The following is a 15,264-nucleotide window of genomic DNA, read 5'->3' on the forward strand; positions in this document are numbered from 1 at the left end:
TGAGGGATGCTCTTATGACACCTTCGAGTCTGTTCTTAGGAACCGCCCGCCTCTTTGGGTGCCCACGGAGTGCGTAAAATGCATTTTTCTTGGCTTTAACAAAAAAAATCAAACTAGCTGTCGTAGAATACACGCAACAATCGCACCAACGTGTTTGCTAACTAGTTCGGGTACCGGGGAAAAAAAACAAACTATCCTAACACCATGTTCATGATTGAATTGTACCCAAAATAGATGGATCCTCTTGCCCCTAAAAGTTTACCAGTTACTGCCGCTTGCTACCCGCGAAGTCCTTCCTACATACACGCTCCTCATAGTCATACTGTGTTGTTCAACTGCCATCGCTGCCATGCCGGTAAGTATGATACAGAAATAATTAAGGATTAGCTCACTGTTCTAATTGCACTGTTCTTCAATACATTGTTTTTACTTACATGGTCGCCTAGATGATCTTTCATATCATCTATTTGATGAATCTATGGGCCCGAAAATGCTCGCCGGAGGCTGCCGCATGTCATCGTTCTTTAGATGTTAACTGCCATTGCTGCCAGGCCAGTAAGTATGGAAAAAATGCACATCAGCCTAATGTTCCGATTGTTCATCCTTTTCATTTATGGAGTTACAGTGACCGGCAGGAAAAAGTGCCCACTTCGAATTTTCTTGATTTTCGCTCAATATTTTTTTTCTCAATCCAACTAAATATACTGCAAGAATTTTTCGTATATTGATTAACATATTTCATATAAGATACACTAATGAGAAAGCGAAAACAAACATATTTTGATTTTGAGAAAAAAATAATAAAAAAAAGTATCTAAAAAAACAGTGACAAGAAAAAGTGCCCACTTTTAAAATTAGAGCTTTGCATAAACTTTTCCATTGAGGGCTAACCAATTTATTGTGTTTTAATATTTTTTAGGTTTGTTAGCACCATTTCTGATATTTATACATGTATGATCACGTGTTTAATTCATATTTGGTTGTAGATATACAATTTGTTAATATCAGGTTTTGGTATCTCATTAATTTGAGTGTTACAAGAAATTACCTTGCATAAAATATGTTTTATGACACTCATTTTCATTGAAGTAATTCATTCAAAGCACGAAATCCACAAGGCAGCGGTAGGAAAAATCACAATGAAAGAAACGTAGGCGGATCGCCCTGGTAGGGGAGACATGTGCAAAACAGATGCACGCATGGACACTAAGATCATTCGTGAGATCAAAAAAATCCAAAAGTAACTGTCAGAGAGGTCATGGAAACACTTCACTCATCAGTTTTCGAAAGAACTATCCGTCGTCGGCTTGTTGCATACGAGTTCAAGAGCAGATTTGATAGGAGGCGCCCTTATATCAGCAAGGCCAATAAGGCCAAGCGTCTTAAGCTCGCTGAGGAACATGCTGCTGTGCCTCTAGACTACTGGATAACGGTTCTGTGGTCATAAGAATCAAAATTTGAACTTTTTAATCGAAGATGGCATGAACGTATACAGTGCAGATCGAAGGAGGCAATGCTGCAGGTTCGCCACATCCAGGGCACAGTATGCCATGAAGGAGGCAATATGGTGGTCTGGGGTTGTTTTTCGTCCAGTGGAGTGGGGAGCCTTGGGAACATTAACGGTGTTAAGATTGCAGATTACAACATAAACATAAACATCCTGCAACAAAATCTGGAGATTTCACTGATCCTGACGGGCCTTGAAGATGTTGTGATAGGACCTGACCCGATGGATAAGCTTTGGGCCACTCACTGATAACTCGCCGTTATCAGCTGATGTGGGTTCCTGCTATCCATCGGGGTCAATGCGCAGCGTCCGTCGATCAGTTGCCTTCGGCTGGGGATCGCTAGAGCATCGGGCACGGACGAGCCGCGCGAGGCGTCCGTTTTATGTATCGTCAATTACCGTTAAGTTTTAGGCCAAGGACCTCTGTTTTTAAAGTGTACGTGATCGTCATAGTAAATATAGTTCTAATGGTTAATTATGTAATTTATGTGTGCTGATTGAAAAGACCAGAGCTACACGAAAGAACATAAAAGTGGCGACGAGTGAAAAAAAAAATCGCTTTTTGTGAACGTGTGCATTAAAGACACAAGACTTTTGGTACGAGCGTGCACAGTGAAGACAAAATTCCGCGTCCACGGGCAAAAAGGCGAAGGATGAGCGTTAACGGAAGCGGTGCATCCGAGTTTCCAGTGGAAGGGGACGAGCGTCGATCATCCGCGATCCGCTCTGGTGGTTTTGTTCCCGGGCAACATCATTTGCAGCCCGCCAACGAAAACCAAGCGCCATGGCCACAGGCTCCATTGCAAAGCGCATCCGCGCAGCCCGCCAACGAAAACCAAGCGCCATGGACGCAGCCTCCATCGCAAAGTGCATCCGCGCAGCCATTGCAGAATAATTTTGCCGCGTCATCCGGAGCGCCTGGGCAGAATTTTGATTTTGCGATGCTGGCCCAAATGATGCAGATGATGCAGCAGCAAATGCAGCAACAGCAGCAGCAGATGCAGCAGCAGATGCAACAACAGCAGCAGCAGATGCAACAACAGCATCAGTTATTCGCCCAATTGCTGCAGCAGCCGAAATCCGCATCACAGCCTTCCCAGCCGACAAATAGTGTTCCCAGCAATCCCGAGGTGATTATGGATGCTTTATCGAGTAGCATCACGGAGTTTCGTTACGAGGCGGAATCGGACGTAACTTTCGGTGCATGGTTTGCACGATACGAGGATCTGTTTGCGCAGGATGCCTCTCGCCTCGACGATGCAGCTAAAGTGCGTTTGCTGATACGCAAGCTGGGACCCGCCGAGTACGCGCGGTACACTAGTTTTATCTTGCCGAGTGTCCCTCGTGACTTGTCGTTCGTCGATACTACGAAAAGGTTAACAGCTCTTTTCGGGAAAGCAGAGTCGCTCGTTAGTAAGCGATACACGTGTTTGCAGCTTACAAAGTCGCGGAACGAGGATTTGGTTTCATTTGTCTGCAGAGTGAACCGCTCCTGCGTGAACTTTCAACTTGCCGCAATGAGCGAAGAGCAGTTTAAATGTTTAATGCTCGTTTGCGGCTTGAAAGATGAAGCCGACGCTGAAGTGCGAACGAGGCTTCTGTCTCGAATCGAGGAGCGAAACGACGTGACATTGGAGCAGCTTTCCGCGGAATGTCAACGGATCGCGAGTCTTAAAGTCGACAGCGCGATGATTGCAGCAAAAACTAATGATCGCGTCCTGGCGCTAAGGGCCAGAGGACCGCGATACCAGTCGCCTGGTCAAGATCAAGGAGGAAAATGGCGGCAAGAACGTGGCGTGTATCGAGAAACTCGCGACAAGCCGGCTGGGCCTTGTTGGTTGTGTGGAGGTACCCATTGGGCAAGAAACTGTTCTTATGCCCAACATAAGTGCCGTGACTGTAACAAAACGGGCCATAGAGAGGGTTTCTGCAACCAACAAAACGGTAGGCGCCAGCGGCGAAAATCCAAGAAATGGAACAGGCGCACTCCGGTTGAGACACGGTTTGTAACGATCAACGTCTGCAAGGTGACGCAAACAAGAAAATTCGTCGACCTTCTGATCGGCAACGAGAAGGTGCGCATGCAGCTCGACACCGGTTCGGACATCACGGTGGTCGGACGGAGTGCATGGGACCAGTTGGGTAGGCCAACATTGAAGCCGGTAGGAGTATGCGCGAGGACAGCGTCTGGCTCGCAGCTTCAGCTGGATGGGGAATTTACGGCAAGGGTAACGATTGGCGACAGGACAAAGGTCATCGTTATTCGCGTCATACCAGCAGACTTGCAGCTTCTGGGAGCAGATGCGATCGAGCAGTTCCAGCTCGGGTCGGTGCCAATGGACCACTTTTGTAACGCGATAAGCACAGAAGCGCTAAAATGGGAAAGCAAGTTCCCTAAAATGTTCAGTGAAAGTGGATTGTGCACTAAGGCAAATATTCAGCTGCGGCTGAAGGATAATCACCGTTCAGTATTTTGTCCCAAACGTCCGGTTGCATACGCGATGCAAGCTATTGTGGAAAAAGAGCTAGACCGCCTGCAAGACTTGGGTGTTATCACCAGAACGGACTATTCGGATTGGGCAGCCCCAATCGTGGTAGTGAGGAAACAGAACGGCAGTATAAGAATATGTGGAGATTATTCAACTGGCCTGAACTCAGCTCTCCAGTCCCATGAGTATCCACTACCACTTCCAGAGGATATTTTTGCAACACTTGCTCAGTGCCAGTTTTTCAGCAAAATTGACCTTTCGGACGCGTTCCTGCAGGTGGAAATAAATGAGCAGTATCGTCCGTTACTTACGATAAATACGCATCGCGGACTATACCATTACAACCGCCTGCCACCCGGGATAAAGATTGCACCAGCGGCATTCCAGCAGCTGATGGATGCAATGCTCGCCGGATTGAATCGTACATCCGGGTACATGGACGACGTAGTCGTGGGAGGAAGAACGGAGCGTGAGCACGATGAGAACCTGCTAAACCTTTTCCGGCGCATCGAAGATTACGGATTTACCATCCGCGCGGAAAAGTGTGCATTCAAAATGACTCAAATTGAGTATTTGGGGTTCATCGTTGATAGCCAGGGTCTCAGACCGAATCCCGAAAAGATAGCAGTAATTCACGAGTTGCCGGCGCCAAGGAATGTGAGTGAAGTACGATCCTTTTTAGGAGCCGTGAATTATTACGGGAAGTTCGTTCCAAAGATGAGAGACCTTCGGTACCCTCTGGATGTGCTGCTGAAAAACGAGTCACAATTTGAATGGACACGCGAGTGCGAAGATGCCTTTCGGAAATTTAAAGAGATACTGGCCTCCGACCTGCTCCTGACGCATTACGACCCCAACGCGGAAATAGTGGTTTCTGCGGATGCTTCGTCGGTTGGTCTAGGCGCAACGATCAGCCATAAATTTGCTGATGGATCGATGAAGGTGGTGCAGCATGCTTCACGAGCCCTAACGAAGGCAGAAGCAGGGTACAGTCAGATCGATCGTGAAGGTCTAGCGATCATTTTTGCCGTTAAGAAATTCCATAAAATGCTGTACGGACGCCATTTCCGGTTGCAGACGGATCATCGACCACTGTTGCGCATTTTCGGCTCCAACAAGGGTATACCTGTTTACACAGCCAACAGGTTACAGCGTTTTGCTCTGCAGCTTCAACTGTACGATTTTAGCATCGAATATGTTAAAACGGATCAATTTGGCAACGCGGACGTGCTCTCAAGGCTAATAAGGGAGCACGCAAAACCAGATCCAGAGTACATCATTGCAAGCGCTGAGTTGGAAGAGGACGTGAGTTCCGTTGTAATAAACTGTATTAACCTATTTCCGCTTCATTTTAGAGATGTCGCGAAGGCAACGGAATCCGACCCGGTACTGCGGCAAGTAACAAAATACATTATGGAAGGTTGGCCGCGAGACAAATCATACGGCGAAGATTTGGCTCGCTTTTTCCACAGAAGCGAGGCCTTATCCACGTTCCGGGGAAGTATTTTGTTCGGGGAGAGGGTGGTCATCCCAAGAAAGCTACAGCGGCGTTGCTTGGAGCAGCTGCACGAAGGACATCCAGGGATCCAAAGGATGAAGGCGGTGGCTCGCAGTTATGTGTACTGGCCAAGCATCGATAGAGACATTGCCGAGTACGTGAAAACATGCCACGCCTGTGCAGTAGCATCGAAGTCCTCCCCGCGTGAGAAACCCGTTTCCTGGCCAGCTACCAAGAAGCCCTGGGAGCGCATCCACATCGATTATGCCGGTCCAGTTGACGGTGATTACTTTTTGGTAATGGTTGATGCGCATACAAAGTGGCCAGAGGTGGTAAGGACGCGTAGCACTACGACAAAGGCTACTATTGCGATGATGCGGGGCATCTTCGCAAGATTTGGCTATCCCGAAACGTTGGTCAGCGATAATGGGCCCCAGTTCGTATCGTCCGAGTTTGAGGATTACTGTTGTAGAAACGGCATAGACCACGTGAAAACCGCGCCGTTTCATCCTCAATCGAATGGGCAAGCTGAGCGTTTCGTGGACACGCTAAAAAGAAAAATGCAAAAGATCCACGAAGGTGGAGCCACACGAGAGGAATCACTCGATATTTTCCTTGCATCTTATCGGATGACTCCCAACCCGGTTGTAAGAAATGGCCAAACTCCGGCGGAGGCTATGCTGGGGCGAAAGGTTCGGACCGCCCTAGAACTATTGAAACCTCCCTCCGCAGAAAAGGAAGCACCGCCAGTGGGCGATAAACGGTTCGGTAGCGGTGACGCCGTTTATACCAAGATGTATGCTAGAAACTCTTGGCGGTGGGTTCCAGCACGGATTGTACGAGAACTAGGTACGGTGATGTTCGAGGTGGAGACCGAGGATCGCAAGGTGCATCGACGTCACCTGAATCAGCTTAGAGAGCGCGGTGCTGCCACGCCAATTAATGCACCTAGTAATACCGTAGAGCCGAACCGATTGCCGTTGGATTTGCTCATCGATCCGGCGCCGCAGGAAACAAGGCCGATTTCTCCTGCAGGGCAGCAAATCAACACATCGGGTACGGTTGCATCTCCACGTCCAGTCCCTTTCGTGACTAGCAGACGACGGCAGCCGATACAAGAGCCACGCCGGTCTTCTAGGCCTAGAAGACCCCCACGTAGGCTCGACGAGTATCGTCTCAATTAAAAGGGGGAGATGTTGTGATAGGACCTGACCCGATGGATAAGCTTTGGGCCACTCACTGATAACTCGCCGTTATCAGCTGATGTGGGTTCCTGCTATCCATCGGGGTCAATGCGCAGCGTCCGTCGATCAGTTGCCTTCGACTGGGGATCGCTAGAGCATCGGGCACGGACGAGCCGCGCGAGGCGTCCGTTTTATGTATCGTCAATTACCGTTAAGTTTTAGGCCAAGGACCTCTGTTTTTAAAGTGTACGTGATCGTCATAGTAAATATAGTTCTAATGGTTAATTATGTAATTTATGTGTGCTGATTGAAAAGACCAGAGCTACACGAAAGAACATAAAAGAAGAGAAGTTCGTTCTCCCGGTTGGGGCAAGTTTCACGCAGCCCGGCGGGGCCAAGTTCGACATACTGCCAAGAAGACGAAGTCTTTCTTCCCATCTTGTCGGACAAAACTGTTGAAATGGCCTCCTCAGAGCCCGGAGATTAAGAATTTGTGGGCAGTTCTCGATGCCAGGGTGGACAAAACTGATGTATCGAATAAAAACGACAATTTTGAAGCTCTAATGCGCGCTTGAGAAGAATAAAATCCCCAAAAACTAAAAATCCTAGTAGAAAGCATGCCAAAGCGCAGCAGGTTCTAAAAGCTAAAAGAGAACACATAAAATATCAAAATGCATTTATTATTTCTTATTTTTATGTATAATAATGAATAACTGAAGTGGGCACTTTTTCTTGTCACGGTTTTTTTAGATACTTTTTTTATTATTTTTTTCTCAAAATCAAAATATGTTTGTTTTCGCTTACTCATTAGTGGATCTTATATGAAATATGTTAATCAATATACGAAAAATACTTGCAGTATATTTAGTTGGATTGAGAAAAAAATATTGAGCGAAAATCAAGAAAATTCGAAGTGGGCACTTTTTCCTGCCGGGCACTGTACATGTACAAATCGGTGGAAAGAATCAAAAATTATTTACAAATTTGTTATTTCAGCAGAAAATACCTTGAAGGTATCTGTGTCTAAATTCCATTCAAATGTTTATTTCATAAAATAAGAATCGAGGTAAAATATTTGTTGTATCAAGTTGTTTGCCTTCAAAAGACCTTTCATTTGAGGTGTATGTTGCTGAAATTGACCTAGGCACTAAAAAGTTATTAGCAATTTGGCTATTTCAGTTATTATTTCAAGCTGCGACCAAGTTTTTGAAGCCAACATGGCGCGCGCAGCTTTATGCTAGTGGTGGGTAAACCGAATCTCCAAATCCGAATCCCAATCCAAGAAACAGTCGGTCCAAGCAGCGGATAGTGTTCCTTTGGAACTGTGGTCTTTGTGTGCAAAATTTTGAAATGCCTGGTACCAGCGTATTTGGGGGAAAGGATAGTAGTTAGGACTCACACTCCTAATGTCGGTGAGCCAAGACTTCCCGGCTATCTGTCTGGGAACGCTCGAAGTTCGTTGTTTTTAGGAGGACAATGGTACAACAGGATGCCAAGAAAGATTAAACAAGCGTGAAATCTTAGGGAGTTCAAACGCCTATGTGCCGTATGCGTGAAGCGGGTAGTCTGACGATGTGCTTGCAATGCATTTAGTAAATGTTGTAGTTTTTGAGCCCGTAGTATTGCATTTGTCAACATGGTCTTTGACGATGATGATGATGAGTAAAAAAATGAACAGGGACTTTTTATTTTTATTATTTAATTTAACTGAATAGAATGAATGAGTCTACATAATTTTGAGACACGCGCGCGTAAACGAGGACAATTGGTGGTCATGGCTGTACGAAAAGAACTAATAGTATCTACACATCTCGCTGTAGTTGGGTCCCTTTCTGTTCTTGATAGTCGCACCACATTATAAACTAATGGTAATTGGCGGGGGGAACTACAAACAGAGCAGAAATATCCTCTTACACTCCGGAAAGTGGTGCCTCGTAAACCTTGGGGGACTCGGCAATTTACCTTTCGTCCATGGGAAGGAACACAAATATACTTTCGTGCCTCTCAATCCTATGTAGGGGTAAGCGGTGGGACTCATCATCATCTTCATGTAAACAAATCAATGTTGGTCTGGAAATTGTTTATCCTAATCTGAATCCCCAGAATCCGATTTAGAATTCGGTAAAAATGGTCTGGTCCTGATGAAATGGGTTTGGTTGGGTAGAACAACTCGGATAATAGACATTCTACTGTATTTCTTTGTAAAAAATAGGTTCCAGGAATTTTTTTACAGCAAAACTTGCAAATCGCGCTAAAAACTCAATCTATGTCCATTGGACATTCTACCCAGCGTTCGATTTGAGTAAATTTAAATCAATTACATTGTCTCTAGATCGACTAGTTATGTGACTAATTCGACTCAAATCATTGTGAGTCGATTCAAACAGTTTAGGATCAAGTCAGAATCGAATCTTCTTCTTCTTCTTTCGATATGCGAGTCGGGGTATATCCTCCTACGCTAAGTCGAACAATTTGTTCCCTTACACGTAATCAGAGGCGTACCGACTCTGTCCGAACTCCTATGAAGGGGCTCGTCCTTTAGGACCGGCTATAATAGCCATATGTCCACCCGCCGTCCACGGGAGGGATAATTCCTTCCGTTGTCAGGACACAAGAACTCGTGGTCCGCTTGATTGACTCAAACAGCACGAGATGTGCGGCAGCTAGGATTTTTCTGACCTGAGCTCCAGCTCGGCGTCACCACGCGGTCGTGCCGTAACCTTACTTTTCCGCTAACTACTTCAGGAAACTTATGCACTGCTAACATCCGCTCTGATGCACTACCGAACTGGAACTGAGAATCGAATCAAATCGAGTACCAAACAAATCAAAACAGATTCGAGTCCTAAACAAATCAAATCAGATTCGAATCCCAAACAAATCAAAACAGATTCGAATCCCAAACAAATCAAATCTGATTCGAGTCCTAATCGAATCAAATCTTTAGAATCCGTCAAAAGGGATTCGAATCTTTAGAATCCGTCAATTGGGATTCGAATCCGTCAAATGGGATTCGAATCTTTAGAACCCCTCTAGGGATCGAATCTTCGAATCTTCCGAGTCCCGATTCTGCCAACACTAGAAAGGATCAGAGAAAATAAACAACACACTTCTTGTAGAACGCAGAGGGCAATCTAATGGTAAATAGCATTTTAAGGCAATAGTTTAATGTTTCACTCAACTTACTAATGTTTGCCGATAGATTTCAGCAACAGCATGAACATACCGATAAAGGTGTTGGTGCGAATTGCACCAGCAACGCTCGGCCAGGCGGACAACAAAACGTCCACCCAAACGATAAACCACCACGCGCAAAACCAGGAAGAAGATGAAAACTGTCTCAAATGCGCCGGAGGGCGAACGTTTCGCTTTTCACACATCTTCCACGAACCGATCAGCAATCAGGACTTGTACTTTGAATCGATAGCTGGTTTGAAGGAATCGGTTCTCGAAGGATATGACTTCTCTGTCGTCACTTACGGTGCCAGAGGGACGGGCAAAACGTTCACCCTTTACGGTTGTATGAATGACAATCGCACAGCAACGAACGACGGTATTGTGCTTTGGTTTGTGCGCGATCTGTTCTGCCGTCTGAAGGCACATCCGGAGCGAATGTTTTCGATAAGCATCGCATGGAGCGAGATTACCGCCGAGGGGGACGTAATCGACGTGCTGGAAAACGCGGCCATGGTACAGTGTTTCTCGGCGGAAGACACCTACGCACTGCTGGGGTTCGGTTTACAGCGCCGTAATGAGGAAAACCATAGTATTCTCAGCCTCGTGCTGGAACAACAGTGGACCTCCGTAGGAGGCCTTAACCAACATCGCCAGTCGACGGTCAGCTTTTGCGATCTGTGCGGCACGGATCGAGAAATGATCGATGGGGAACTGGTACCGGCAGATAACGGCTTGCGCAAGCTAGAGGACATCGTTATTCATCGTAACGAGCAGTATAACGATTCCGTACTAACGGCCTTTTTGAAGGACTCGTTTGGTGGTCGGGCGCAAACCCTACTCCTGCTGTGCGCTACATCGTCTACCATCGCCGAATCGGAAAGCACACTGCGGGATTTCGAATTTGGCGAGCGTGCGGAGGAAATCGTAAACCATGTCGTGATGAACACGTTTTCCGACAACAACGTGCCGATTGTATCTCTCAACGAGGAGATCGGTGGCACGAACGCCAACCTGGACGGACTCTATTTTGCCTCCCAGCAGTGGGCGAAACTGTTGAAAAATGCCGAATGTTTATTCACCAAGCTGTTCAGCACGTGCGAGCTGAACCAAACGGAGCGAAGTCAGATCGAGGAGTGGCTCTACCTGAAGGCGGAGTGTGACGATTGTTTCAGCTCTACCGACATCAGTATTCCGGCTGGTACGCAACCGGCCCGCGCCTGTCTTGGCCCCATCGAGGAAATCGACGAGGTCGAAGACACGAGTAACACGCTGCACGGCAGCGGCAAGGAACACGCCTTTCCGTCGGATAATGAAAGTGATTCCGATATCGGTACGCATCTGACCGACGTCAGTGACCGTATCCAGGGCTACATCAAAGCGTTCCAAATGAAAACGAACACCTTGATCATGGAAAAGTATCAGGATTTTTTTCAAACACATCCACTTGCGGTGGCGACAGCGGAAGAGCAAGTGCAGAACGATCGTCCAGCTGATGGTACGACGGTCGGGAATGGTGCCGGTGCGGGCGCATTCCACAATCCAGCCCGCAGAAAATCTATTTTCGACAGTGAAACAGTCAGCAGCACCGAGCTGGCTCTTATGCTGCCATTGAAAGCGGAATCACAACCGGCCGTGGCGACGGCCATGGATAAAAAGATCGACACGCTTAGCAGCAATTTGCGCATCTGCCAGGCGAGCATCGAATCGTTGCACGCGCAGATCGAAGAAATCCGCCGAACGATCGCGCTCAAGCAAAAGTACATCACCGATCTGATCGAAAACAGCGAGACGCGCTCGGTGGCAAAGTCACGATTTAGCAAGAAAAAGCACAAGCTGGAGGCGGATTACGAGAAGGCTAAAAAGCAGCTCCGTAAGGCAGTCGTCAATGGGACGGATAAGGAAGAAATCAACCGACTGAAAAGCCAAACGTCTCACCTCGAGCAGCGTTTGAAGGACCTGGAGTCGATCGGGTTCATAGCGGGCGAATCGGGCCACAAAAAGAAGAAGCTGCAGCAATCGATCAAGGACTCGCAGAAGCAGCTGGACGTGCTGCAGCGCATGCTGAAAAAGGAACTCGACCGCAAGGAGACGCTTGAACGAGAGCTGGAAGCAGCTCAGAAGGAGTCGCGTGTGGCTCGCTCGAATAGCAACAACACCAGTGCGGGGGCGTTGCAGGAGCTTACGACAGAGAGCAAGAGCAAAATTCGCAACATGAACGAACGCATCTCGCACATCGAGCACGTGTTGAAGGAAAAGTCGAGCAATCTCAAGAAGTACGTCAACAAAAAGAGCTCGGAGAAGGAATCGCTGCGGTGCGAAATTCGTAATCTGCGCCGAACGCGCGACCATCTGGTCGAGCAGCGGTGCCAGCTAGATCGGAAGCTGCGCGAAGAGAAAATGCCCTCGTTTGATGAGGAGCGGAAACTGGTTGAGTGTGACGAGGCTATCGAAGCGATCGACGCGGCGATCGAGATGAAGAACGAGCTGATCTGTGGCCGTCGCAGTATCGACACGGACGAGAGCCTGCAGCGTGAAAAGGGTGAACAGATGCTAATGGCACGGCTTAACAAGCTGTCACCGGATGAAATGCGCACACTGCTGTACAAGTACTTCCAGAAGGTGGTGGATTTGAAGGAGGCTAGCCGCAAGCTGGAGCTACAGTTCATCGCACTCGAACGGGAAAAGGACGCCTGGGAGTGGCAGGAGAAGATACTCACCAACACTATTCGTCAAACGCGCCTGGAGAAGGAGCGATCGATCGTGGCTCTCCAGAAGCAACACGAGACTAAACTGAACCTGATGCTGCGCCATTTCGCAGCCGACACATCAGCATCGATTTCGAGCACGATCCCGGATAATGCGCTTCCGCCGTACCACACGCAAACTGCCGAGTTAGTGCTGGGATCTGGATCCACCCGTTACCATCACCATCACACGGTGCAGTACGAATCGGACGGCGGTAGCAGCAGTGAGCCACTGCTAGCCGGGCACACTTCCAAGCAGCTCGCACACTACAAGGCACAGCACAGCGCAGCAACAGTTCCCGTATCGGGGGCAGGGGCCGGTACGACATCGGCCCTCCTTACCCATCATCACCATCACGGCATTGGCGGAACGACAGCACCGATCGTGGTACCGCTTGTGGAAAAGGACCACCGGCCAAAGAGTAAACTGTTTTCCAAGCTGCAGGTACTGTCGCGCTACCATGGCAGTGATAAGCGAAAAATTTTCCAGGCGGACATTCCGCAGCAGAATCTCAAACAGCTGCAGGGCGCATCGAGGCCCTCGCTGACGAAAGTAACGCGTGAAAAGAACAAAATTATCATCCAAAGCGATGGTGGTAACAAGTGAATCTTACATCGACGGACTCTCTAAAACAGGAATATTTTACAAGTACCGGAGAACGGTGTCATCGTTTCTGTGTTAGTTTGTGCAAATGTTAGGACCCTACGTTTAAATACGGTGTAGAATATACACACGGTAAAAACACGTTATACAGTATATTCACCAGAAATTCTTCATGCACCACACATTGACAAACTGATGCATTTACTTAATGGCAAATAGAGTGAGTTAAGTGAAAATAAAATCATAGTTTAATTCAATCAATTATGTGGGGTACAAAAAATGGAGAAAGAAACACAATATGATATTTTGGAAGATATAGGGGAAACATATGTGGCAAGATGCCCGGAAAAATGTACAGACATGTTTTTGGTAGAATTAGGCAGTTTAAAAAAAAACTATAAGTAACAGGATATGATGATATAATGCATCCTATGTGAATTGCACGGCTCTGCAAAAGGTTTAAACAAGAAAAAAGGATAAAGCTCATTATTATTTACGCATGAAATCACGAAAGCTTTCCGATAGTTTAAGCTGTAACAAGTGTTGGAAGCACATTTGACTAAATTTCTAGGAAAACTTTCCATTGCCATGGAATTATGGACACTAAAAATATCATACCACCGTAGATAGCTTTAATTTAACATTATCTACGGGGTTCGTCGTGCTCCATTATCCTGGCCATTTTTCCATACAATTTAAAATGTCGCTTGGAAAAGAATACTCCTTAAAATCTTCGTTTTAATAACTGAGAGATTTAACGTCGTGTTATTATTTTTTGGTAGTAGAAGAGAGGATAGAGAATCGATCTTTAATAATTTGGGGGATTCGCCATGCCCTTAGAGTTATGTTATCTCGTGTGGCAACGACATGAAAGAGCCATTTCTCAAGAATGGTAGCTGGAATTGTCCGGTCATCCATATTCTTTGGCCTGTGAAGGCAGCCCAAACCTTTGTTCCCTTAAAACTAATGACTGGTAGGAATTATAAACTCGGCAAGGACTTTGAAGTCTTTAGTGGTTCGATAACGCGTAAGCTGATGGATTGAACTTGCCACATGTCGTCAGTTTTTTTCCTTGAAAGACATCTGTAAGACAAGCTACCTCAAACTGAGAGCATTCCGTGTTGCACTCCAAGCACCAAGCTGCACTTTGCCTTTTTTTGTCAAAAAGTTGAATGATCAAATGCTTATAAAACCCATATCTTGTGAATTTTTTGGTTCACGAACTATGGTTTTAAAAACATAATAAGTAAATAATCTAAAGTTAACAAAAATACTTTATTCAACATTATTCTAATGATTTCTTGCATTATTTGACGGTATTTTATATATTATTTATAGACGATATTTTATATATTGATACTTTTGATGTACTTTTTCGCTTTATATCACACTGGTAGTAGCCATTGGTAGTAGTTCCTCTAAACACCTTGCTGCTACCGAAGCTCTGGTACGTCTCTTCCGTTTGTGGCGTCCGAGCGCTGGACATAGCAAAGGTGTTTCACCTGATGAGTTCCCTTCTCTGGAGCGGCGCCGGGGGCCTGCGTGTGCCGCTGAGTCAAATGGCGCTTCGACCTCAGCGCGATTGGACTACTCATACCAGCAGTGTCATTACCAGCATTCATCAAGCAGATACGTCACCGACACAAGTTGCCAGCGGCTGGGAGAGCAGCACATCAGCAAGCGCTGGAAACCCCCCGGATTGGGTGAATGCTCCGTCCAACTATCCATGCCAGAGGATCGTTCACATTTACGGGGCTATACTGGCCAACACTGACTGGAATGAGCACCAGCACGCCCATCATGATACTTCGTTACTTCGCCAACTATAGCATCCACATCGTTAGAAACAACAATCGTGTGATTGATCTTGATGTTCTCGCGTGTGCTTTGTCTTCATAAGAAGACAGTAACAATCACTGTACCAAAACTGATGGATTTTCTGTGTTCTTAATTGTAAAATCACGCTTTAAACACCACAAAAAAAACAATATTTTACATAAAAAGTGGTCTTAAGAATACAATGTACCTACTCAATAAATTAACTAAGCTGTTGCTTGATTT

The 15,264-nt window shown here is 46.5% G+C and overlaps 2 protein-coding genes across 2 annotated transcripts; both read left to right on the forward strand.

Annotated features, from left to right (window-relative positions):
* Positions 1 to 2,538: 2,538 nt before the first annotated feature.
* Positions 2,539 to 6,678, forward strand: LOC131285185 (uncharacterized protein K02A2.6-like). Its single transcript, XM_058314046.1, has 2 exons — positions 2,539 to 2,819; positions 3,426 to 6,678. The coding sequence occupies exons 1-2, from the start codon at positions 2,539 to 2,541 to the stop codon at positions 6,676 to 6,678; spliced, it is 3,534 nt and encodes a 1,177-aa protein (XP_058170029.1).
* A 3,091-nt stretch (positions 6,679 to 9,769) lies between these two features.
* Positions 9,770 to 13,429, forward strand: LOC131289890 (kinesin-like protein costa). The gene is made up of 2 exons (XM_058319229.1): positions 9,770 to 9,818; positions 9,881 to 13,429. Exon 2 carries the CDS (start codon positions 9,895 to 9,897, stop codon positions 13,204 to 13,206), a length of 3,312 nt encoding a protein of 1,103 aa, XP_058175212.1. The 5' UTR covers positions 9,770 to 9,818; positions 9,881 to 9,894; the 3' UTR covers positions 13,207 to 13,429.
* Positions 13,430 to 15,264: the final 1,835 nt, after the last annotated feature.

The sequence above is a fragment of the Anopheles ziemanni genome, chromosome 3 (genome assembly GCF_943734765.1).
Source record: "Anopheles ziemanni chromosome 3, idAnoZiCoDA_A2_x.2, whole genome shotgun sequence".
Taxonomy (NCBI): domain Eukaryota; kingdom Metazoa; phylum Arthropoda; class Insecta; order Diptera; family Culicidae; genus Anopheles; species Anopheles ziemanni.

Excerpts from the sequence above, each read along its gene's own strand:
- LOC131289890 (XM_058319229.1), top strand. The coding sequence starts at position 9,895 with ATGAACATACCGATAAAGGTGTTGGTGCGAATTGCACCAGCAACGCTC.
- LOC131285185 (XM_058314046.1), top strand. The coding sequence starts at position 2,539 with ATGCAACAACAGCATCAGTTATTCGCCCAATTGCTGCAGCAGCCGAAA. Across the intron at positions 2,820-3,425 it reads GGACCCGCCGAGTACGCGCG|AGAGGGTTTCTGCAACCAAC; the intron begins GTACACTAGTTT and ends AACGGGCCATAG.